Here is a 26,435-nt window from a genome sequence, read left to right as displayed (position 1 = left end):
GGACGATGTCTGGGTGGTATGTTTGGTGGTGTAGAAGTCAGTTCTAGGCAATAACCAAACTGGATAATTTCTCACCCACCTGTCCGTGGTAATTGCGTGCCAGACCGGTAGGAACTGTTGGAGTCTGCCTCCGACCGGTGTTAGGTGGTCTGGAGGTAGCGTGATGAAGTCACTGTTTTGTGGCAGTGGAGGCTCTGGTGTTATTGCCTCCACGTCCTCTTCCCTTATTATTGTTGCCCCTATAGCCTCCTCTGTGTTCTTGTTGAAGGAACCCTGTGTGTGTTACTTTTGTATGAGGCAGATGTCTGCGAGGTATTTCCTCGTGTAGTTGCTCTGTATGAGGAGCGTCAAGAGGAGCATCAAAAGGAGCCTCTGTGTTGCTGAAACTGCAATGCCCCCATTGATTTTGCGGTTTCTGTGTCCTTTTTCATCTTATCCAAAATGGTGTCGACAGCAGGCCCAAATAGAAAGTCCTGATTGACTGGTTGGTTAAGAATGGTGGACTGCATCTCATTCTTAAAACCTGAGATACGCAGCCATGCATGTCTGCGTAGTAAGACGCTAGTGTTAATTGATCTAGCTGCGGTGTCTGCTGTGTCGAGCGCGCATTTAATGGAGGCCTTTGTTATGAATTTTCCCTTTTGTATGAGGTCCTCAGCTTGTGCTTTAAAAGGCTCAGGTAGGTGTTGCATTAGGCTTTCTAGTTGATCGTAATGCGCCCTATCGTAACGAGCCAGTAGGGCTTGTGTATTAGTAATCCTCCAAGAGTTGGAGGCTTGTGCGGCTACCCTTTTGCCTGATGCCTCTAGTATTTTTGATTCCTTATCAGGGGGAGGTGCTTCCCCTGTCTATGAGTTGATTGAAAACTATGGTGTCATCAGTAGGTGACGGCTTAGAGGGAAAAGAGGGCACATCAGGGATGGGATGGGTATTGTTAAGGGTCTGTTGGCTCCTCCCATGGTTCCTCTTGTGGTTGAGGATCTTGTGGGAAGTCATCTTGAGGCTGTGGCTCGTCCCATGTCACCCTCATTGTCCCCATGGTGAGAAGGAGTGTAAGGAACAAAAGGTGTGGTAGGCATGATAGGCTGAAAAGGGATGAAGGGTCTAGAGGGAGAAGTCCCAAAGTCCTTTTTCTTTAATGGAATAGGGGAATGAGAGCCAGTGTCCAGTGGCCTCTTCTTCCTGTGCAGAATGGTAACTTTCCCAGTGTCTGGATTTATATATACATTTTTGCTTGGTCGTCTGATGGATCTGGGTAGAAGAGTTCTTCCTCTACAGTCCTAGGTTGAGTGTTAGACCGTTTTGGGTCGATAACACTTTGTTTGTCGACGGCTTTTGGTGTTTTCTTCGGCTCGGGCCCTTTTTTGGGTGGAAAGGGATTTTGGGTTGACCGGAACTTTTGGATCGGCACGTTTTTTGTGCTGCGCAGGTTTTTTGGGTTGAGTGTCCTTTTCAGAGTCGATGTTCTTTTTCGGATCGACTGGTGTCTTCGGAGCACTTGTCTTTGGGTCGGAAGGTTTTTCCGGCCGTGTTACAGGATTTGGTATGGCACCCTTTTTGTCGGCGACCTTTGTCGGGTCGACGGTTTTTGGAGCAGTAGGCTTGTTCGGGTCGGCGCACCTTCTTCGATTCGGCACCCTTTGGCTGCGTGCCCTTGTTTGGCTCGACTACCTTCTTGGGGTCGACACTTTTTGGCTGAGCGGCCTTCTTGTGGTCGACAGTCTTCTTTGGCTCAACGCTCTTGGGCTGTACGGCCTTTCGGTTCGACGCCCTTCGGGTCGACGACCTGTTTTGGCTCTGGAACCTTCTTTGGGGTGATGGTACTTGGCCCGGGGGTCTCCGAAGGTTTAGCTTTCGGAGCAGAGCCAGATGGTGGGGCTGGCGAAACTTTTTTAGGATCTTGGCTAAGGCCTTTTGGCGATGCCTCGACCGGAGCCTTTGGTAATTGGCTGATTGGTGTCGGGGCTGTGTACTCACGATTTGCCCCGGTGGGATCTCGTCATCAGAGTCCGAGTTGTCCTCAACGGTGACGATCTCTAGGTCCGAGTCTTGAGCGTCCGGTAGTTCCTGGTCATCATCGAAGATGTTGTCCGGTTCCGGTGCCTGTCGCTGCATTTCTTGCCAACGGCCCGTCGGATCCGTATTGTTTTCTTCGATAGGAACTGGGCGCAGGCTGGGCAGGTTTCTTCCCTATGGTCTGGGGAAAGGCACTTGTTGCATACTGAGTGTTTGTCAGTATGTGGGAACTTGGAGTGGCATTGTGGGCACCTTTTAAACGGGCTTCTTTCCATCGACGGTGGGCTCACGTGGCGTCGAAAAGGCCCAACGGCCCATGTCGACGACAGAGTAGAGATGGAACGGTGGATGGAGTGAAGAGGTACCGGGCGAGAACAATACCGTCGAAGTCGAAGGCCTTTAGAAAAGTTTAGTTTTCGATTCCGAAGTTGAATAGGAGTTAGCATCCGAACCCAATGGCGGAAAAAAACAATCGGAGGATGGAGAAGATGCCCATGCGCACTGTAGTCCAAGGGAGGCGTCACCTATCTCGTGATACTTCAAAGACTCTCCCAAGACAACAAATTGCAATCATCCGGACCCAACACTAGGCAGCGATCTATGCACAGATATGAATTCAGCAACCCACATGCCTCGAACAGACTGTTTACTTGAAAAAAAAGCAATTCTGGTCATACCCCTGTACACATATAGTCTGCTCCTTATTGGCTTAGTAAAAGGATATACCAACCTTGCCCTGCTCATATTCTGAAGCATGACAGTGATTGACCATTAACTAGAGGTCTCTGGCAATGCTTAAGAGACCAGGGAATCCCATTTAATTTAATTACATTGACTACAGCAATTAGAGCAGCCTGACCCCCACACTGCTTGATGGGGACTCGGTCCCTAATGCCAGCAGAGGCTCCTCCAATAAACTATTGTACTCCTTCTCCTGGGACTAGTTAGGACTTAGCTGGTCTCCAAAGTGGAGCGGTCTATTTGATAATTGACTTAGTGGCTACTGAGTTGAATACCAAGAACATTCACCATTAACTTTAATGGCTTGGGGCGATAAAGTTAGATCATTTCAACTGCTCTGCAGTTAGATCTGCAGCCACCTAATCTATCCAGTGTTGCACCAAAAACCAGTCAAGTAATGATCTCTGCCCCAGAAGGCACAAAAAGTACCTTCTCTTCACTGTATGAACTTATTTTTTTATTTTCGCTTAAAGCATTCCTATGCTCCTTTAAGGATGTAACCCATCTATTCCGTTCATTGTGTACCATTTACTATACCATGTCAAAGACTAACCCTTAACATCTCCTAGAATAAGCCTCGACTTTAAAGCTGCTACCCATGTTGGTCAATTAGAGTTCAATAGCTTGCGTAGGACTTTAGTGGTGAACCCCAGCTTCCAGATGTCATAGAATCTACTAACAAATGCAGTAGAAACAAAGCTTCAGTACATATAAAAATGTGTAGAAGAACCAAGACAACCTAGAATATGGAACTTTAAGCAGGACCGGAGGAAAGCAAGATGTTTGCTGTGGATCACACTTTGGCCAAGCCACGGTGCCTTGATGTACTTCTGTCCGTAAGCAAATGTAGCTTCTCCACACAAGCACAGATGCAGTACAACATGTTAAACCCATGAACTAATATGTGGCACTGCCATAATCCCTATGTTTTTCAAACATGTTCTCCCTACATCACTGGCAGTCAAAATAGGTATGAATTTCTACTTAAGCAAGAAGGAACACTGTGAGAAGTTGGCCTGATGTGCAGTGCTCACTATTCTAGTGATCACTATATATCAGTCCAAACAACCCTTATTGATGATTGGTTGTAAGTCAACCTTATAGACCAGCTATCCTAGTAGCATGGATACGAGCAGTCTAAGGCTAAGACTCTAGAGGGCGTGTTAAGCCAGCTGTTTTACCATCACATTACCCCTTGAACACCCAGTGAAAGGACACCACACAAGTGTTATGAAAATAAACAGTGTATTTATTAGAATCACAACAACCCTGTACTCTTTATGAGGACAGGGTGCTAAGCACACAACAAAACTCTTACGAAAATACTTAAGTTAGCACGTTATACACAAATGCCCGAGGGGCACGAAAAACCATATACTTTAAAAGTGGAATGCGAAATTACTAGCAGGTAAGTACAGTACTAATAGGCTTTGGGCTCGCTAGGACTTGACTATAGAATCGTTAGATTACTTCTAGGAGGCCTAGGGGACTCGGGTGCAGAGTGTGCACTCTCACGCGGGATGCGGGACAAAGTCTATGGAAGCTAGTAAAGGCAAAGTTAGTATTCACGGGCGAACCCGACCTGGTAGGGAGAAAACGACAGTGGATCCTGACCCTAGGATAGTGAGGCTATGCTGGGACACCGAAGTGCCGAAGTTACCTAGCCCAGGGGCTGCAGCTGCATAGGTCTGAAAAGACGTCGGGAATCTCGTTGCCGGACCAGGAGCCTGGAAGAAGGAAGTTGCTGGCAGGCGACCAGTGAAGGAAAGTTCGTTGGATCCAAGCCTGGATCGAGGAAGAAGAAACCTGAAAGCAGAGGGGACCAAGTTCTTGAATCACTAGCCAGTGATTAAGTGGGCACCAGGATGGCACCGGGCGAAGTCACCTCGACTTGGTGAGTGGGCGACGCTGGCTCTGCAGATCTCACGGACCAGGAGGCGTTGTCGGCGACCAGGATGGAGAGGCGAGCTGTCCCACGATGGATGAAGCTGTCGGCGTCGAAGTTACCCAGGATTGGGCAACAAGCCTTGGCTAATTCAAGCCCACGCGGTGGACTCAAAATGGCGTCTTGAGTGGACCAGGAGGGTCCGGGGTGCTCCTCTTTTGGAAGGGAGCAAGGGCCAGCCTGGAGCAACCAGACCAGCAGCAGAAATGTCGTCGGGCGTCGTTCAGAAGGCCACAAGCCAGCGGGCTAGTAGCCAAACAACGCGGTGAGCAGCAAAAAGCAGAAGGGCCCCACGCAGATCGTGGAGATGCTGGGAGGCTGCACTTCGGTGCTGGAGCTGCTCAGGGTCGGGGCTTCTCGGACCCCAAAGCACTCACCAGGAAATTACTCGGCGGGCTTGCTGGAAAGAAGTCGTGCAGTCTTGAAGATGGCCGGTCCCTCGAGGTCTCGTCACACCCACGAATCTCAGCGTGACTGATGATGCAGGTAGAGGTCAGAGGTGCCAGGGAAGCCGGTTCTCGTCGAGCTGGGCAGTCTTGATCCGGAGGAGAGACTTGCAGCAGACCGCAGTGTTCTTAAGATGGTGCCTGCGGATGCAGGGTGACTACTCCTTAGTCACAAGGGAGAAATCTTAGGAAGAAGTCTTGAGTTCCTTTCGTGGAAAGTAGTTTCAGGATTCAAAGATGATCTGATTTGGAAGGGGGCCAGTTCCTACCTTTATCCTGTAAAAAGGGGCTGGCACGCGACTAAGTCCTGCCCTAGGGGTGGGACTAGGAGGGGGGTGGTTACACCCACTTCCTTGGCGGGCTTTTCCCCAGCACAGGGTCTGGAGTGACCCTGGAACTGGTTCCAGCCAGCCTATGCACAGTGAGCACCGGGGTGCCACGTGCAGTCACCTTCCTCTAAAGCCCTGCCTACCTACAATACACAAAACCCTGTCTGGGACGGTGCTGGCACCGCCCCTGGCAGGAAACCCTTTGTCCTTATCTCCTGCTCTGGGAGGACTCCCAGCAGCAGGAGGGCAGACTTGTGTCTCGGTGGCAGCATCCATTTTGTGGAGCTGAGGCTCTGGTTGGCTTTAACCGGGGTTAGGGGTTACATACATGTCGTGTCCCTCTAGAAGGGTGGAATGCTAACCCCGTCGCCAGAATTGGCGAGGGGTTAGTATTCCAATTCGTATGACACCTTACTCGACATGTTTTGATAAAGCGATACCAGAGTTGGCATATAACCGCGAGGATTATAATGCACTTAAGAGTATATGGTATGCGATATCATGGAAACGGCTAAGGGATAGATCCCGAAAGCCGCAGACAGGCTCAGCTCATGCTAGAGCACCATCTCACACGATTCCAAGCACTCTGCCTTCAGGATTGTTAAGGCCTGCCATAGGAGTGACTGATAGGAGATCTGTGTGTCCATTTTTAGGGTTAGATATAGGTATACTATATCTAAAGCAAAGGGTGATTACACCACCTTGCCCCAGCTGTCAAGCAGCCAGTTGTGTCAGATTTGGATGGCCAGCCAGGGGTGGCATAATACATGCTGCAGCCCCTGGTAGGCCCTGGGTACACCTATGCCCTGGGTACCTAAGGTACACTGTACAGGGACTGATAAGGTGACTCAGTATCCAATTTAGATATGTACCTAAGGTACATGGAATCCATTTTACAGAGAGAGCAGTAGGCCTGGGGCCCTGACTAGCAGGGTCCCAGGTCAACCAAGTCAGAAAACCAGCAAAACACCAGGCAAAAAGTTGGGGGCAACCATAGTCAGGGATCTACCTTCCTACAAACACTTTATACAATCTTCGCAATTTCTCAGTTCTTTCAGTAAGTGAAGCTAAGCACAAGGAATTGCTTGTTTGAATGCCTCTGGCCTCACGTTTTTCCACTAAGATAGCAGACCACCTCAATGTAGTTCCTGCACATTCACATATAGGTCACAGCTACAGTGGAACTTTTTGCTGGAGTTATTTGTTGAGCAATCTGCCAGATAGCAGCTTTAAAATACTGTTATGTTATGTTAAGGGGAGCTTTTAAAGCGCTCTGTCACCATGGGTTTCCTGGCGCTGGTCTGACACTGAGGAAGGGAGAGAGAGTTAACCGGATTGTGGAAAGAGCCAAGTTTTTAGAGATTTACGGAATTGGATGAGCGAGTTAGAAAATTTGAGTGAGGAAGGAAGAGAATTCCAGAATGTGGGGGCAAGGATAGCAAATCTCCGGCCACCCATTCTGCAGAGTTTAAAAGAGGGAACGACCAGAAGGCGAAGGGTAGAAGATCTGAGATTACGTGAGGGGCAATAAGGACTGATGAGGGATTTCAGGAAGGCAGGACAGGTGCCGATAAGGGATTTAAAGGTGAGGCAGCCGATCTTGAAGGCTGCCCTCGAAGAAATAGGAAGCCAGTGGAGTTTGGTGAGGAAAGGTTTAGCAGATTGCCATTTCGGAATCCCGCAGGCCAGTCTCGCCGCTTGGTTCTGTACGATCTGAAGTCTGGAAAGAAGGACCTTGGGCAGACCATGATAGAGTGAGTTTGAGAAATCCAAGCGGGAGAGGACAAGGGCCGTGATGACTAGAGTCAGGGCTTCGGGCGTCAGGAGGTAAGCCACCTTTCTAATCCTGCGCAGCTGGTACATGAAGGAGGAGACCACCGACCCTATTTGGGGTTTGAGAGATAACTCGGAGTCAATGATGACCCTGAGACTCTTTACTGAGGCCACAGGGGTGGGGGGGGGGGGGGGGTGGCCAAGGTCTACCGGCCAAAAGTGTGGGCCCCAGTGAGTAGAGCTTTTACCGGGGAGAAGGAGCTCCGTCTTCCCGGGGTTTAATTTGAGCTGGTTCTGGCTCATCCACTGGAGAATGTGGGTCATAGCCGCCTGGAAGTTAGAAATAGCAGAAAGGGAGTCAAGAGGAAAGATGAGTTGCAGGTCGTCAGCGTAATTAAAGACGGTGACGTCCCACTGCCTCAGAGAGAAAAGAAGAGGTTGAAGATACAGATTGAAGAGAAGAGGAGATAAGGAAGAGCCCTGAGGGACCCCGCAAAGTGAGCGCTCCCTAGGTGCCCTGAAAGTACCCTGGCTGAGAGTCTGAGACCTCCCAGTCAGGAAGGATTTAACCCAGGTTAGCGCCAGGCCCTGGATGCCGGCCTGCTCAACACGGTGGAGAAGGATGTTATGATCCACCGTGTCGAAGGCGGCCGACAGATCTAGAAGAACCAGGGCCTGAGGGGTGCCCCTGTCGACGCCAGCTCGGAGAGCATCCACTACGGCCAAGATTACTACCTCCGTAGAGTGGCCGGGTCTAAAACCGGCCTGGTTGGCTTCGAGAAAGTTGGAGCTCTCGATGAACTGAGACAGGCGGTGACGTGGGCTTCCAAGATTTTGGCGAAGTAGGGCAGGAGGGAGATAGGCTGATAATTCGCCAGAACCGCGGGGTCCACTCCCGGTTTCTTCAGTAAGGGCACTAGGACGGCTGCCTTGAAGGAGTTGGGCACGGAGCCGGAGGAAAGAGAGGAATTCAGCAGAGGAAGAATATTATCAGGAAGATGGAGACAGATGTCCCGTAGTATAGAGGGTGGACAGCAGTCGTCCGGAGAACCAGATTTAACCCGGGCGGCCAGTATGGCCAGAGATTCAGAATCTAGAGGAGGGAAGTGTGTGAGGGCAAGGGCATTAGGAGGGGGGCAGACAAGGTCAGCGGCAGGAAGGATAGCCGGAATAGTGTCCTTGATCATAACAATTTTCTCCAGAAAATACGTGCTAAGGGCATTGCAGGACTCCTGTGTCGGGGCCTGGGTAGGGAGCGTCCTGGGGTCGGAGGAAAATTCTTCAAGCACTCTGAAGATCTCCTTAGATTTGCAGGGGGCAGATAGGATCTTGTTGGAAACATAGGCTGTTATGGCCATAGCAATGGCTTTTTGTATTTGTTACGAGCAGTCACGTAAATGTCTCTGCTCGTGGAGCAGTAAGTTCTTCTCCACTTGCGCTCTAGCTGGCGTAACTCCAGGTGTTGGGTTTTTAGTTGGTGGTCAAACCATTTGTGGGAGTTTCTATGCCGTGAGCGGGGAAACTTGGTGAGCGGAGCAAAGATGTCACTGGCAGACGTAAGCCAGTCAGAGATGTTACTATCTAGCTCGTCGATACAGGTGTCGCTAGGAAGGGAGGGGCAGGAGTGGGACAGGTGAGAGAGGAATGCAGAAGAGTCAACAGTCCTCCACTTGCGGGCCACACCACCCTCTGAAGGGGGGGCTCTGGTGTTATCGCTGACCGAGATTGTAATATCGATCAGGGAGTGGTCAGACCACACGCAGGGGGTGATCTGCGGACAAGAGGACTTCACCCCTAAAGTCCATATGTGGTCAAGAATATGGCCACCGCTGTGTGTGGGGAGTTTAATAAGTTGAGTGAAATTAAGGCTCGAGAGAGTCTCAAAAAGCTCGGTGGCGTGCGGCCCGGCATCTTTGTGTTGGAACCAGTAGTTAAAATCGCCAAAGATGGCGACACGAGAGGTGGACGTGATGAGATTAGCAAGCTGCTCAGTGAGGGAAGGAGGGCATAGGGGAGGGGGGGCGGTAATGAATATGCTACTTACCAGTATGCATCTGTTCTTGGCATGTAGGGCTGCTAACATTCATATCTTAGCATTAGATCGCCGCCTAGTGTTGGGCTCGGATGATCGCACATTGTTGTCCTGGAAGAGTCTTCGAAGTATCCTGAGATAGGTGGCTCCTCCCCTGGACTACAGTGCGCATGGGCATCGGCTCCATCCCCAGATTGTTTTTCGCCATTGTGGCAGAAGATGGAGTGAAAAGTGTAAAGGATGTCCATGCTAATGAATAAATACAATAGTATATCTGCAGCTGCGACAGGCACCGGGGAGGAGGGCGGGCGATATGAATGTTAGCAGCCCTACATGCCAAGAACAGATGCATACTGGTAAGTAGCATATTCAGTTCGAGGCATGTGGGCTGCTAAATTCATATCTTAGCATAGAATACATAGCAGTCCCTCCATCAGCGGCGGTTGCCCGTGCCAGCTGCAGAAACCTGAAAAAGTGTCTTCAGAACAGCCTGTCCTACAGCAGCTTGCTGCTTGGAATGCACATCAACACAGTAGTGTTTTGTAAAGGTATGTGGTGTAACCCACGTGGCTGCTCTGCAAATATCCTCTAAAGGAATGTTCCCTAGGAAAGCCATGGATGCCCCCAGTTTGCGGGTGGAGTGCGCTCTGGGGGGTATTGTTAAAGTGCGCTTGGCTTTTTGATAACATATCTGGATGCACTTAACAATCCATCTGGCTATCCCTGCCTTGGAAATCGGGTTGCCTTTGTGTTGTGGTGCGAAGGCAACAAAGAGTTGTTTTGTTTTTCTAAAGGGTTGTGTTCTGTCTATGTAGTACATCAACGCCCTCCGTACATCCAAGGTATGGAGCATTCTTTCCGCCACCGTTTGCGGGTTTTGAAAGAATGCTGGTAAGTCAATAGTTTGGTTCAGATGAAACTGTGACACCACCTTCGGAAGGAATTTGGGGTTAGTGCGTAGCACTACCCTATTTGGATGAATTTGAATGAATGGCTCTTGGATTGTGAGCGCCTGCAGCTCACTGACACGCCTCAGAGACGTAATAGCTACAAGGAAAGCTACTTTCCACGTAAGGAACTGGAGTTCACACGAGTGCAGTGGCTCAAATGGTGGTCCCATCAGTCTGGTGAGAACGACATTGAGGTTCCACACCGGAGCAGGCGGTGTTCTTGGGGGAATGACTCGTTTCAGACCTTCAAGGAAGGCTTTAATGGCGGGCACTCTGAAGACAGAGAGGTGCTGCCTGTTCTGGAGATAAGCCGCTATGGCGGATAGATGTATCCGAATGGAAGTGTACGCTAGATTGCACTTGTAAAGATGCAACAGATAGCAGATGATGTTGGGGATAGATGCATCTAGCGGGTTGATGTCATTGGCTGTACAGTAAATGACAAAACGCTTCCACTTTGCAGCATAGCATGCTCTAGTAGTTGGTTTCCTCGCCTCCTTGATGATGTTCATGCATTCCGGAGGTAGGTTAAGGTATCCAAACTCTAGGACTTCAGGAGCCAGATCGCCAGGTTGAGCTGTTGCGGATCTGGATGCTGAATTTCTCCATGGTTCTGCGTCAAAAGACTGGGCGTGAGGCGCAGTCTTTGATGCGGCACCACTGAGAGTTCGAGGAACGTGGTGTACCAAGCCTGGCGCGCCCACGTTGGAGCAACTAGGATGAGAGTCATCTCGTGCTGCCTTAGCTTTCTTGCGACCAGCGGTATTAGAGGGGCTGGCGGAAAAGCGTACGCAAATTTGCCTGACCAGTTCATCCATATCGCATTCCCCTGCGACTGTGGGTGAGGGAACCTGGCGGCAAAGTGTTGGCATTTTGCGTTCTCTTTTGTGGCAAACAGGTCTAACTCCGGATGACCCCACTGCTGGAAGTACGGGTGGAGGACAGATGGGTGTAACTCCCACTCGTGCATTTGATGGCTGTACCTGCTGAGCAGATCCGCCATCTGATTGTCCTTTCCTGGGAGGTGTTCTGCCATGAGGAAAATGTTCCTCTGAATGGCCCACTTCCACATGCTCTGAGCCAGATGAGACAGCTGTGGCGAGTGTGTGCCTCCCTGCTTTTGAATGTAGTACATCGCGGTCATGTTGTCCGTCCGGACTAGCACGACTTTGTTGCACAGATGTACAATGAAGGACTTGAGCGCCATGAAGATTGCCATCAGTTCCAGATAATTGATGTGCATCTTCTGTTGCTGCGTCGTCCATAGTCCCTGCACTGTGTAAGTGAGCACATGAGCTCCCCATCCCTGGAGAGATGCGTCCGTTGTCAGGACAATCTGCGGCACAGGCTCTTGGAACAGTCGGCCCTTGCAAAGGTTGTGTGGAGTCCACCAATGCAGAGAGTCGTATGCCCGACTGGTAACCAACACTAGGTCTGTCAATTGCCCACGAGCCTGTGTCCACTGATTCGCTAAGCACTCCTGGAGCGGGCGCATATGTAGCCATGCGTGAGGGACTATGAAGATGCAGGAGGCCATCATGCCTATCAACTGCATGAACACTCTCGCTGGAAGCGAGTGTTGTGGCCTGAACCTTTGGATCAGAGCCTGCATGCTGTCTATCCTGACTTGGTTTGGCTGAGCCATGGCCGTCAGGGTGTTGATCGTCGCACCTAGGAATTGCCGGACATGTGCCGGCTGAAGATGCGATTTTGGGTAGTTCAGGGAGAAACCCAGATCGTGAAGAAGGTGAATGGTAGTCGACATGTCTGCGGCGCACTGTTGCTCTGACTTGGCTTGCACGAGCCAGTCGTCTAGGTAGGGGTAGACATGGATGTTCTGCCTCCTGAGGTGCGCCGCTACTGTCGCCAGACACTTGGTGAACACCCTCGGGGCTGTGGTGACTCCGAAGGGTAGGACCTTGAACTGGTAGTGCCTGCCTTGAATAGTGAACCTGAGGTATTTCCTGTGTGACGGGTGTAGTGGAATGTGGAAATAAGCATCCTTGAGATCTAAGGTTGCTAAGAAATCTCCCTGGTTTAGCAATGGAAGAATCTGTTGCAGTGTAAGCATGTGGAAATGTTCTGACAGTATGTACAGGTTGAGGGGACGTAGATCTAGAATGGGTCTGAGAGATCCGTCCTTCTTTGGAATAAGGAAGTACAGGGAATAAACCCCTGTGCCTTCCTCTCCCACCGGCACGAGCTCGATTGCTCCCTTTTGCAGCATCACCACTACTTCCTGCTGCAATAAGAGCAAGTGCTCTGCGGACATAGGCCTTTGCCTTGGCGGGATGTTGGGTGGAGTGGACCTCAACTCTAGGCAATAACCATACTGGACTAATTGTCGCACCCACCTGTCTGTGGTGATGTTTCTCCAGACGGGCAGGAACTGCTGTAGTCTCCCCCCGACAGGTGTTAGGTGGTCGGGGGGCAGTGACAGAGAGTCACTGTTTGCTTGGAGCAGAGGAGCGGGAGCTGTTATTTCCTCTGCCGCGACCTCTGTTGCTGTTATTTCTGTAACCTCCCTTGTTCTGTTTTGTGAACGAGGATTGTGCCCCACCTTTAGAGAACTGGGATTGTTGACCCATTTGTCCTCTGGTGACTCCACGTGCACCTGAGCGACGAAAATTGCTGCCACGAAACTGTTGTGACTGCAGGGCCCCCATGGACTTAGCAGTTTCTGTGTCCTTCTTTATTTTCTCTAGGGTGGTGTCAACATCTGGACCAAACAGACTTTCAGGATTGACTGGCTGATTAAGGATTGTTGTCTGAATATCCGGTTTAAACCCTGAGATGCGGAGCCACGCTTGTCGTCTCAGCATAACGCTAGTGTTGATAGCTCTAGCAGCTGTGTCCGCAGCGTCAAGTGCACACTTGATGGCTGCGTTTGAGATTAGCTTTCCTTCCTCAATGAGCAGTTGGGTGGCTTCTTGGAACTGTGGAGGCAGGTGTACAATCTGTTCTAGGGTGTCGTAGTGCGCCCTATCGTAACGCGCCAAGAGTGCCTGTGTATTGGCGATGCGCCAAAAGTTTGATGCCTGTGCAGCTACTCTTTTGCCCCCTGCCTCTAGCACTTTAGACTCCTTATCCGGGGGAGGAGCTTCACCCGTTGTCTGGGAGTTGGCACGTTTCCTGGCATTGGCGACCACAAGAGAGTCCAGTGGCAATTGTCCCCGGATGTATGCGGGGTCCGCAGGCGCAGGTCTGTACTTTTTTTCAATGCGAGGGTTGACCACTCTCGCTCTTGTAGGCTCCTTAAATATGTCCCCAGCATGCTTGAGGACTCCTTTAAGCATAGGCAGTGTCTTTACTGTCCTTTCAGAGACTGAAAAAGTGTCGAAAAGGAAGTCTTCCTCAACCGGGTCGGCATGCATGTCCACATCATGATTGGCTGCCGCCCTTTCGAGTAGTGCATGAAAACCTGCTGAATCCTCAGTCGGGGATGCACGTGCATTAAAAAGCTGCGGGTCCTGCCCCACACCCTGGGTGTTCTGGTCACCAGTGTCATCATATGAATCCGGTTGTGCATCAGGTTCATTGATAGGGAAATTGTACTGCTCGTCTTCATCATACCCCTCACCCGCAGAGTGTTCTGGGGAGGGAGTAGGGCTCCGTCTCGGAGGAGGCTGGATTGGTTCCGTGAGGCCTGAGGCGTCAAGGGGCACCCTCTTTTTCTTTAGTGGGATGACATAGGAGTCCACTGGCTCCGAAGTGATTTTCCTCTTATAGAGGGTCAGTTTGCCTGTGTCAGCGTCGATGAAATGCTCTGAATCGTCCTCTGATTCGAGCACCCGACGTGGAAGCGGGCCAGTCGGTGAAGAAATCACCTGTTTCGGTGCCGATTTGGTTGAAAATGCTTTCGGCGCCTCCTTCGGCGGCAAAATAAAGAGAAGTTTCCCAGAAGGCTTCGCTGGAGTGTCCTTTTGCGGCTGCGGCGATGGTATCGGAGCCGACGGGGCAAAGGCCTTATCCCTGATTCTTTGCAGTGATTCGGCTATGAGGGACGGCTCACTCACAGTTTGTTTCGGCGCTGACGAGGATGGTCTGATCTTTCCCTCGGAACCGACGTCCTTGTGGGCCTTGTGCCCTTTGGGCGCGGATCCCGTCTTAACCGCCTCCGATTCCTGGGTTCGGGGCGCAGACTTCTTTCCGTGTGCCTGCGTAGCCTCCTTGGAGCCGACTTTGGCGGGCTTGGACGGCGTCGTAGCCGCTGACCCGTGCCGACCATCTTTTTTGGAGGACCCCTCCTCTGGCGTCGGTTTCGATTTTGCAGCATCGGAATCGACGGACTTCTTCGACTTCTGCGGACCGGAGGTCGACGGAGTCGATGGGGTAGCGGGCACCGTCGTTTTTACCGGCACGGCAGCCATCTTAGGGACACTCGAGTCCTTAAGTTTCGGTTTCGTTTTCGGGTCGGCCATTTTAGGTGTTGTCGATCCCGATGGTTTCGGTTTCGAAACAGTCTGCTCAGCAAGTAAGTTCGTGGCGGGGCTGTGGCTTGCGGCAACGGGTCTTGGGTAAGGCCGACAGGCGATCCCGTGTCCCGGTCGGTATCCTCGTAACCTTCGGGGCAGAGCTCGTCCCCCGAGCTGTCTGCCGCGGCCCCATAAATCTCATCGTCGTCTCCTACCTCGTCGACGTATTCAAGGCCTTGACCCGCGACTCCGTCGTCGTCTCCCGGATCCGCCTCGACCTCCGTCTCGGGTGGGGAGATTTGGAGATGATGACCCTGGTCCTCTTCGTCCTGGTCGCCGAAGATGTTCTCCGGATCCGGGGCCGCTTGTTTAGCTTCCATGCGCACCGCGCGCCGAAGCTTGAGAGTCTTCTTCGAGCGGAACTGTGCACACAACTTGCACTTGCCGTCGTCGTGGTCAGGCGAAAGGCATTTGTTACACACGGGGTGTAGATCGATGTGTGGGTACTTGGACCCACAGAGCGGGCAGTACTTAAACGGGCTCCGCTCCATGTCTGAAGAGTTTTGCAGTCGTGTCGCGATGAGAAGGCCTCAAAGTTCCGAGAGCGCAGAAAACTCCGCTTATTCCGGCTCAAAGAGACGGAAGACTCGAGACCGTGCGCAGACAATACCGACGCAAGAAAATCGAGGCCTTTTGGCCGCTAAAAGTTAGTTTTTCTAGGTTCCGACAGTAAGACGTCGAGACCACATCCGAACCCAATGGCGGAAAAAAAACAATCTGGGGATGGAGCCGATGCCCATGCGCACTGTAGTCCAGGGGAGGAGCCACCTATCTCAGGATACTTCGAAGACTCTTCCAGGACAACAATGTGCGATCATCCGAGCCCAACACTAGGCGGCGATCTAATGCTAAGATATGAATTTAGCAGCCCACATGCCTCGAACAGAACTATAACAGTGAATGCACCCACCTCAGTTCCTAGGCTGAGGACCAGGTTATACACTTCGGGGAGGATCAGGGAGGCGGTGGCAATAATTTTTACTCTGCTTAGAGGTACAAGCTAGAGTCAAAGTGAGGAGTAAACGGTGCAGCGACACGGATTTCAATAAAGTGAGCCTCATTCCCACTTTCCCAGATATTGTTGGATACTGCTTGCTTATTGAATTAAAATAATGTTGATTTATTAAGACTATAGGTAATTTCCTCACAACCTGAGAAGAAATGTATACTTTCTTGTAACAGCTTCAGCAATAGTATTTTTCACAGATTAACATGCAGCCCGCCACCCACCTCACTGTGGCACAACCTGGGGCACGGAGGTCCTATTAGGAACTGTACAATGCTCGAATGATGGGCCAAACTATTCTGGAATAGTAATGTGTGATAGCAGTCACATTAATAGGCCACAGAAGATACAGCAATCCAATGTGTACAACTGTAGATCTGATGACAAACCAGGTACAAAAGCATCTCTGCAGGTCAATGCTAATCCAGGCTCATTCAAGGACTTCCGGTGAAAGTCACTGGGGCCAGAAATGAGCCCAGCGACTGGAAGATGTTCCTTTTACTAACCTGTAAATTTCAAATTCATTACCAATACAGCTCATGAACCCACAAAAAGGCTTCACTACCAGGTAGTCAGTCTATTTTTCTGTCAGTTAAATACATTATGTAGTGCGTTTTTAACTGCATAACACAAGCTCTTATGTGCTACAATGGTGATCATTTTGCATGCACATAGAAAAGCTTAAATAGGACACAGTCCAAAATAACAGAACACCATCTTTCAGGCAAAGCATTTCTCCTCCTATAACTGCAGCTGTTTGAACTTTACTTCCTCATCCCGGTTTGCTCTTTGTGACAGTTGACCTTATGCTTGGAATGTGAACGTTAGATTGTGACAAAAGATGCAGAAAAGGTATGCATGATATGCTGCATGCCTTGTATGGCGAACGCAGGACAGTAGTAGCCAGCATTGGCATCTACTGGTCCTTTTCAATACTCTACCTAAAAACATTAACGCTGCCTGATGTAGCTTTTACTTCCCCTTTGCCAGCTATTAACTTGTGAACCAAAGAACTACGACTGCAGAAAAATGTACCGTCCTGCCGGTGAGCACAACTACAAGTATTTACATCTTGTGGACAGTGCAACCGGGACAGCTAGGGAAATAAGATACAGGAACTATTTATTCATCTTTGCATTTAACACAGGAACAATCTTTAAACTGAGCATTCACAGAGCATCGCCTCTTGCATGCATTTGACTGCAAAGTGTTTTGTCAGATGACTAACGCACCCAACCCTGTATTTTACCTGGCAGTGGTGGTATACATGCTGTTCTGAGATAGGCTCACTGGGGAACTTGTTACAGGTAACGGTTCATACTCCTGGAGAACAGGCTCAGAACCAAACTGCAAAGCCCCAAACTGTAGGTTCAACCCTGAGAAATCTGCTGAGCCTGGCATTTCCACAGCAAGAGCTGGTATCTGCAAGTGGAAAAAAAAACAATTACAGGTGGCTTGCACATTTCCTGCTTGGAAACCAGAGTATGCCAATCTATCAGAACATCTTTGAGCATTTTAGGTTCATCAGAGTTCGCTAACTCCTAACACATGAAAGCTTCCTGCTCAGCCTTGGAGAAACATAATGAGGTCAGCAAAGATATTTTCAAAGTTATGAATCTAAGATAGATACCAATGCTTTTTAACTACAGGCAACCAACTTGCTCCTCAACAGCTGGGCCTTCACTAGGTTCATAGATATAACATTAACGCACTCTTTCCAAACTCTTTGTCTCCAGCAGAAAGCTCTCTTTGTGAATGTTAAAAGGGTATTCAAATTATTTTTGGACAAGATCAAGTCCATTCGTAGCTCACATCTGTATCAATTATGGCCCAGTCCGCACAGGTCTAACCACTTTCAGTCAATCTCTAGGTGAAATATCTCTTGCATTCTCTGTGTTTATCAGCTAGCCAACACATCTTTCTGATAGGCACAAAGCTCACTCTACCAGAAGCAAGGCCTGCTGCTGCTGCCCTAAAGAGGAATATTCCCTTAGCAAAAATTTGCAAGACAGCTACTTGGAGACCAGTCCATACACTCACTAGACACTATTGCCTGGACACAGAGACCCAGATGCTAGGGCAGATGCTCAAGTGTACATTCTTGGTGTTTTCTATCTACTCCACCGCCTCAAGGGGGATGAGCTTGCTATTCTATTCAACGCTTATGACCATACATGGAAATCTTCTACAAGAAAAGGTATAGTCTCTTACCTGTAACTCCAGTTCTCTAGTAGGGGTCCTATGGTAGTCATACGCAGCCCTCCCTCCTGCCCGGTGGAGAGGACAGTCTCATGCTCGGTTATTACCGATTTAGTACACCATTCAAAAAGAACTGAGATAACTGCCTCTGGCTGAGCATGTTGGAATATTGGTGGTCTTTCTGCTCTTAAAGGCACAGCCTACTTTTTCTTCACTTATAATGGCAGCCTATGGGCTACATTGCCCTGCACTACTTAATGTTCTCATAGCAAAAGGGTTTGTGAAGGTTCTTATTTCTGTGCCATTACAAAAAATAATTTACTGAGAGCATGTGTAATTAGTCTCTTCTTTTGCCATCCCAAGAGTGAGAACTCTGACCACTATTCCCTACCCCTAGGCTGCATTATGACTTTCAGTGACTTTTCAAGGCCTTACCGAAGAAAGGCGAACTTCAGCACTTAACTTACATTGGATAAAGTGCTCCAAGGACTCCACAGATGGGAGGGACTATTCAAGGCTTTTGACTATACAAGGAAATCCCTACAGGAGAATTTATGTCACATTGGCCATCTTGGCAATGAGTCTGAAAGTTGTTGCTCATGTGCTCGAGCAGCTGAACTGAAGCTAGGCTCGCCATCCCCATGGCTTCCAAACATTTGGACTTTCTAGGAAAGAGGAGGAGGGGCAGAAGTACTACCCTTTTGTGTAAATGATGCTAGTAGGCTTTAAGGTGAAGGATGCTTTGAAAGATAAACTGGGTCACTGGAGTACATTTATATTTTCTGGATGCAGCCCACTGAACCGCTGGCCAAAGCAATGTTTCTTCCATGAGTAAGACATTAAGGGGTAACTGTTTGGTAGCAAGGTAATTCACTTACTGGATGGGACAAAGAACTGGGACAGGTTATTTGTTCAACTTCACCATGACCACAGACGCTACTGGTCAGGAGTACACGTTCATCACAAGTTTTGTTACTTGTGATGAATGTGAGGTCTTCTGTGGAATGCTAGGTGTGGTCACATAGTAAGTCCACTTCAGGAAGGGCCAGCTGCGTTTCATGCTTCCGCTTAGACCTCAGCTCATGAGGCCCAGAAACTGTCATTAGGGAAGGCACCATGTACCAACATTATTGGGGTTGGTCAGAGACACTGGCTTGCAACAGAGCATATTAGGGCTTGAAGCCTAAAGATTTCATCCAACACATACACAAATAAAACATCTTAATCTAAAACAATATCCGTTTCAAGCCTCACTGGGTCTAGATCCCGATTCTTCAGGGGGTGATGAAGTGACTTCATCAGCACAAGCATTGCCATTTATGGAGTGTTCAATGTCGCTTCAGACTTCACTAGAGACTGAAGTACTAGCCATGGGATACAGCAACACTTTCTGGATTCTGGATACCTGAGGATAAGGTTATAAAAGGAATTTGCAGGAGCAAATATCTACTGGAATAGAGTTTATATCAGTGAAGTGTCCTGCAACAGCTCCACAAAAAACCACAGCAGGATCATCATGTATTTTCATGTAAAATGAACATTGAAAGAAGCAGAAATACAAGCTGTAGAACCCCCCAAATTGTGGCAGATATAAACTGTATTCTGATGGAAGTCATGTCCTTGTGCAACAGTTTAAACACACAAAATAAAGCAGTTGGTTCCCGAAAAGAGATTGATTACATTTTGTCATCAGGTAGAGGTACCAAACAAAGCACAATAGAAACCAGAGTACAGGTCTGTGACCATGCAGTATTGGGCTATAGTCCAGAATATAATGAAGTGCCCTGGCTGCTGTTCCATTTTCTTTTGCATACGCTGTCCCCCCTTCTAGATTATCGCAAGAATCTGGAAGGGTCTACTGGTATGCTGGAAAACTGTCCTGCGCTCAATCTTCTTGTACAGTGGCCTCTTCACTGCCACTCTGGCTGTGCCTAGAACACAGCAAAACACAGAGGCAAAGTGTATCCTTCATTTGTATGGGGTAGTGTCCCACATGCAAGTGAAGAAACATCAGTTCTATATTGCAGAAGGGCCACACAAGCATCAACGCAACCTAACACTACAGTGCTTTGGGGGTGCACAAAAAAAGAAATAGCATGTACCTGTTGCCACCGCGGAGCACTGCACAATATGATTCTAGGAGCCCCCCTCAACTAGCACAAACATATTCATCGCTAGGTTAATGGAATGGGGATTACGTAAGGAATGAAAAGGTTAAGTTTTGATTGCTCTCCTGAACTCCCATTGTCTCCAGGTCTTGGGTAGGGCAGTCATACTCTGTACCTTTGAAGTTAAAGATGCTTTCTTTTTTTGTTGCTTTAACTTTTGCTGAGCTGGCTGAGGACTAGACGATTGATTGTCCGAAGACCCAGGAGACATCTGTGGCACCATGCTGGGTTTACTCTGCAGAGGTGAAGCAGGTGGTGCAGGCACAGCAGACACTGAAGACACCACAGACTGCTTGTCCTGAAGGAAAACCTCCATCATCGATGTGGGAGTAAAGGCCTGACGCTTGGTGAATGGACTGTGTATTGTTGATTCAGTCGGACTCTTCAAACCTTGGGAGATAATCCAGAACATTTAATGCAATGAGGAAATATCCCCAGAATTAAAGCATACGGTTTAAAACTTTGCAGGTAATTTAGACCTTACTGCTTCCCAGTCGCTTAATGAAGCAAGGTCCCCCTGAAATCTCTCAGCCGCAGTTAAGGCAAGACCTGATTGAAGCATGATTTGTAATGTCAACCCCTTCACTTCTAAAGCCTTTAGCCTAGTCTATAGCCTTTAAAAGATTTGTTCTAGAGCAAAAATATGCTACGTAACTAGTGATGTGCTTGAATAAAGATGGAAATCTCTACAACCTTGTTTGTGTGTTATGTGCATTCTTTTGTGATTCTGTGATGTGCCTCAAGTTCAAACAAGATCACATTTCTCTCGAAAAAATGTATAGGATATCTAATCTTTCCCAAAACAGAAACTCAATGTTTCTGGTATACTTATCTATACTCTGGAAACCAGGCCTGGTATATTAAGTGTTTGGTGGTGGGGGGTCTGAACACTATTCAGTATAGCCCCACACAAAAACACATCGAGCTTACAGCAGCACAGTTACAGGGCTTGCTTCAAAAGGACCATTAATACAAGAAAACTTAGGCTTTCAATTCCTGTGGTTATGGGCAGCAGGAAGAGTAGACAACGTTCGACCTGGTAACTACTGATTACTATACCCTCAGATGGCTGCTTCTAATATTGTGTCCCAAAACCCAGACATGATGAGGCCACAGCAAAAAGTAGTCTGCACGGTTCTATTTTGAGTTAAGGCGCTTATCAGGACACGTCTGGGTGGAAAAGAGGCAGTCCTAAATCCACAACTGAAAAAGCTCAACTGCCAACATCCAAAGAAACCAGAGACCTCTACACCATCAATAGATATGCTCTCCCCCCAACCGCCAAAAAACAAGACTGGTTGCTTACTGTACTGGACCAGCGAAGAGGACTGAGGGGTAGGGCCCAAATCCCAGGACGATCCACTGCTTCCACCTCCAGCCTGTGAGTGCTGAGCTGCCAGCTGAGCAAAGGCTTGTGCTGTCTTGAACTGCTCCAAGAACTGGGACCCAGTTGTGCTGCCACCCTTGGCTTCCCCGACATCACCAAACCCTTTCCCCAGAAGGCTTACCTAGAAGATATTTTTTAAATAAAGGGGAGAGAAGTTATGAGGTTGGGCTCTGAAAAACAGGCACAAGGTTTATTTGATGTGGGGTCTCAGGACACTGATTACTAGGCAAGCACTGGTTTACCAGGGCCTGTACGGGGCTGGCTCTGTATATACTATACCAAAATGAGGTATAGAGTGCACAGAGTCCAGTAGAACCCCAAAGGTAGGTAGAGGTAAAAGTGGATAGCACCTTACTCTCTATGTGATCGTGTGGGCGAGCAGTAAGGCTTTATCATAGGGTAGTGTTAAGCATTTGTCGTACACACCCAGGCAGAAAATGATGTCACACTCAGGCTAAATGGGGGGCTCCGGTTGGTGGCTGCTCACAAGCAGGCCACAAGGTTGTGGGAGCAAAGCTCCTGGAAAGTTCAGGGCAAAGAGGGCCATGTTTTTAATGGGAGTTGACAGTTTTGGATTTTGCACGCAGGCTCGGGCCAGGAAGACTTCTGGAAGGAACAAACTGCTTGGCAGGTAAGTTGGAGGGCTTAGGGAGATAAGTGAACTTCATATTCTCTTCTCCCGCGCAGGTCAGATGGATGCAGGGGTGTTCTTGAGGTCACATTTCACTTTACCGGTGTGGGTTTAATGTGCTGAGAAGTTTGATACCAAACTTTCCAGTTTTCAGTAAAGCCATTATGGTGCTGTGGAGTTCTTAATGACAAACTCCCAGTCCCATATACTCTTAATGGAATTACTACACTTTCAATGTCTAAGAATGGGTCTAGACACTGTAGGGGTACAGGGCTCATGCACCTGTACCCTCACCACTGGTAAAGTGCACCCAGCTAGTGGGGTGGCTGACTTATGCCAGGGCGGTGGGTTGAAGGCATGGCACACAGGGATGTGTGCCATGTCAACGCTTCATTTTGTTCTGCACCAAAACATGCAGCCTGCAATGGCAGTGTGTGTGGTACAGGGCCTCTAAGGGTGGTACAATAAGTGTTGCAGCCCTTATTTTATTATTTTATTTTTATTTTGAAAGTTTTATATAGCACGAACAAGATCTTTGCAGATATCAGAGCACTTTACAAAGAAGGGGTACGAACAGGAGAGTAAATAACAGGCCATTGGGCATAGCGTGGTTGTAGGTAATAAGTGGGGTGGGGTAGGTACATGAGGGAGCATAGTCAAACCTTAGAGGCCTTCCCTGGCCACAGTGCCCTTGGTACCTATGGTACCTTTTACAAGGGACTTGCATGTGGCCAGAGGTGCCAACTGGGTTTTGCTACAGTACAGTTTAGGGAAACATAGGCCCTGGGTACCCAGTTGGCAAGAACCCTGGGCACACAAAGTAATATCAATAGGTTGGTAAAAAGTGGGGGCAACCATGCAAAAGGGGCACTTTCCTACACATTAACTTCTCACCCACCCTAAATGAGAATTGTTTACTTTGTGCTTTGCAGGGGCACACCAGATTATTGTGGCTCTGTGAGAAGCCTACATGTACTTTCACTCATATACGGCTTTAAGCTTTTTAGGGTGTAAACTATAGTGAAAGGGAATCTACAAGATCTCAGTCATCTGTGAAAACCTATGTTTTACTGTAAAGCACATACGCAACATCCTTCTCCCCATGCTGATAATTGATCCCAGCCGCACTGCCTCATCTTAACATTTATTTCTAGACAAATATCTAAGGATCACCAGCAGCTTTCATCCCTCAAAGCCAGGCTTACCCTCAAGAGCCTTAACTGTATAAAGTAAATTTGCATTCCAACGTCCCAGGAGTCCCTGCCACTGTGTCAGTCTATGAAACTTGAATAATTGTCACACTTGCACACTCTTTTTTTATCTAAATATTCAATTCCAGCGTGCTCTAGGGTGCACTCTCCGTGCTGGAGTGCGTCCAAATCAAATATCAACAGCGTGTCCCATCTGGGAGACGTCCCCTAGTCACAGCTTCTTCGCACCGAAGGGGTATCTCAATTTATAATGAGTTCCAATTAATAACAACGTTGTTTAGTTCACATTCGTTTATTTTTACCTTTGTTCAAGAATTACTTTATTCTCTTGAATGAGTCTCAATTTCAAATCCAAATGAGTTTTGTTCAATAACATCCTTATAGCATATCCATCCTCCAATGCATTTCGGCTGCTAATGAGCCTTCATCAGGGATAGTCTACAATCAAAAGAGTATAATGCATGAGGTAACAAACTATTCATCCAAAATTTATAAAATGACCGAAAAAGGAAAATGAAGTAGTGAATAGGCCAACGCCCCCAGAAATAGGTTACAAGATAGCCAAAACCTAAGTACCAAAAAGTAAACAGAATCACCCGTGACATAGTAAACAAGCATTGGCATAGCCAATAGGTCTCACCTTTGGGACCTTATAAGTATTTAGTTGTGCAGCACAATATCCTTGGTGCAACAACATCAACTGTTGCATGGATAAACACTTATAAGGTCCCAAAGGCGAGACCTATTGGCTATGCCAATGCTTGTTATCTTAGAAACATGCTGAATGAGGAGTGTTTTCGTAAAAACCCACTTGTTTAGTTTGTTACGATCTTGTCCCTTGATTTGCTTCTGCCTGCAGCACCAGGACACTGAGTAGCCATGCGCTCTAGAAGTGTGCACATTTATTAATTATTTGATGCATTCATATTTTGATTAATCAATACCACCTTGATTTTTGTTTACTTTAAGCGATTAACCTTTAATAAATCTTCATAGTTTGAAACTTAAATATTCTCTGTCTTTCTTGTGGAACCTAATGTGCTTCACATTTAATGACTGTATTAATTGGTTGACCAGAGTCAGTTGTGAAATTGAATCCACCTGATAGGGCTTTATAGTCTTGGATCTTGCACAAAGAAAAAACGCTAACACACTCTACTATGCACATGCCATATACTTTCTTTATCGTCCTGTAGCTTCTGTGATGGGGAAGCAATGAGAGGAATGTGAGAAGCTGCTAACGTTCAAGATTTCAGCATAAGATTTGGGTTGAATTCCAGTGTCTCCCTTTGAATTAATTGTGAATTCCTGGGTATGGTTGTTTTCCCATGGTATTGGTGTAGGGAATACAGAAGGGAGCAAACAGAGAGAGAGAGGAACGTGGTAGGAACTAACAAACGGGAGAGATTGCAACACGTAAATGGGGGAGAAACAAACGGGTGAAAAAGGAACACAAAAGAGGGATTAGCACACAAGGACATGGATGAAGACCAGAGGCAGAGAGCGGAGCATAGGGGGAAACGCACAAAAGGGAGAGGATGGAGGCTGAAGGCACGCTGAAGGGCGAGGGAGGCGAGGGAGGGAGGAGATTGAAAAATGAGAGAAACGTGTGAAGCAGGGGGCGGGGGTAGCGGATACCTTTGAAGTGAAGCTAAGCTTCACTTCAAAGGCTTGTTGGCACAGCGCACGCTGGGGGATGACTGTGGGAGGGGGGCTGGTGTCTGTGCACGCGCATTTTATGGCAATGCACATGCGCATTGAGCGAGCTTTCACGGGCACTGCATGGAATCGCCCGATCTCGGTAAGCTCTGTTTAAGCCCCTTTATATCTCGCTCCGCTCAATGCGCATGCGCATTGATAGGTCGCGAGACCTAAAAAACAGTAAATGAATGAGATTGTTCAAATCAAGCATGTTCACATATTCCTATACTATAGATGACAGTTTAGGTGGCATAGAGTTAAGTGGCAACTTAGAATGTCATAGATGTCTAACAGATCAATTACGCGCTCGTCATATAACCATGAAGTAAAGTGACTTAAAGAAGTCGATTACACGATATTGCTATTACCACAAGTGTTGAAAGTCCATAAAGCAATTAAAATGGCGTACACAATTTAAATTGGAACAAATTGTTCCTACAAGCCTAGCGTTAAGTTGATAATCATGGACTTACGTAAGTAAGAAGCAGCAAGGCTTCAAGTGTCCGCTCGATACACTGCTCGCATCAAAAGTAAATCGGCGTTTCTGCTCCAGATAAGATGTTACCCGTAAAGATGAAAAGAGGACGAAAATATTCTAACCAAAAGAATGAGTGCCATTTTGGAACGGAGTTTACGGGTAACATCTTATCGGGAGCAGAAACGCCGATTTACTTTAGATGCGAGCAGTGTATCGAGCGGACGCTAGAAGTCTTGCTGCTTCTTACATATGCAAGTCCATGATTATCAACTTAACGCTAGGCTTGTAGGAACATTTTGTTCCAATTTAAATTGTGTACGCCATTTTAATTGCTTTATGGACTTTCAACACTTGTGGTAATAGCAATATCGTGTAATCGACTTCTTTAAGTCACTTTACTTCATGGGTATATGACGAGCGGGTAATTGATCTGTTAGACCTCTATGACATTCTAAGTTGCCACTTAACTCTATGCCACCTAAACTGTCATCTATAGTATAGTAATATGTGAACATGCTTGATTTGAACAAATTCATTCATTTACTGTTTTTTTACTATGTCACGGGTGATTCGGTTTACTTTTTGGTACTCAGGTTTTGGCTATCTTGTAACCTATTTCTGGGGGCGTTGGCCTATTCACTACTTCATTTTCCTTTTTCGGTCATTTTATACATTTTGGATGAATAGTTTGTTACCTCATGTATTATACTCTTTTGATTGTAGACATATATCCTTGATGAAGGCTCACCAGCAGCCGAAATGCATTGGAGGATGGATATGCTATAAGGATGTTATTGAACATAACTCATTTGGATTTGAAATTGAGACACATTCAAGAGAATGAAGTAATTCTTGAAAAAAGGAAAAAAATAAACGAATGTGAACTAAACAACGTTGTTATTAATTGGAACTCATTATAAATTGAGATACCCCTTCGGGGCGAAGGA

General features: G+C 47.9%; 1 protein-coding gene across 1 annotated transcript in view; it reads right to left on the bottom strand.

The window, feature by feature from the left end:
* The window catches only part of UBAP2L (ubiquitin associated protein 2 like), a 775,602-nt gene that overhangs the window by 633,195 nt on the left and 115,972 nt on the right, over window positions 1-26,435 (bottom strand). Inside the window, exons 12-14 of the mRNA XM_078668896.1 lie at window positions 21,387-21,588; window positions 20,196-20,470; window positions 16,963-17,135 (exon numbers count right to left, since the gene is read on the bottom strand). Of these exons, the coding sequence (XP_078525022.1) occupies window positions 16,963-17,135; window positions 20,196-20,470; window positions 21,387-21,588 (650 nt within the window). The remainder of the gene's footprint in view (window positions 1-16,962; window positions 17,136-20,195; window positions 20,471-21,386; window positions 21,589-26,435) is intronic.

The sequence above is a fragment of the Lissotriton helveticus genome, chromosome 12, assembly GCF_964261635.1.
Source record: "Lissotriton helveticus chromosome 12, aLisHel1.1, whole genome shotgun sequence".
NCBI classification, from domain to species: Eukaryota; Metazoa; Chordata; class Amphibia; order Caudata; family Salamandridae; genus Lissotriton; species Lissotriton helveticus.
Note: the sequence above shows the minus strand (reverse complement) of the source record. Positions and strands in the feature narration are given on the sequence as shown.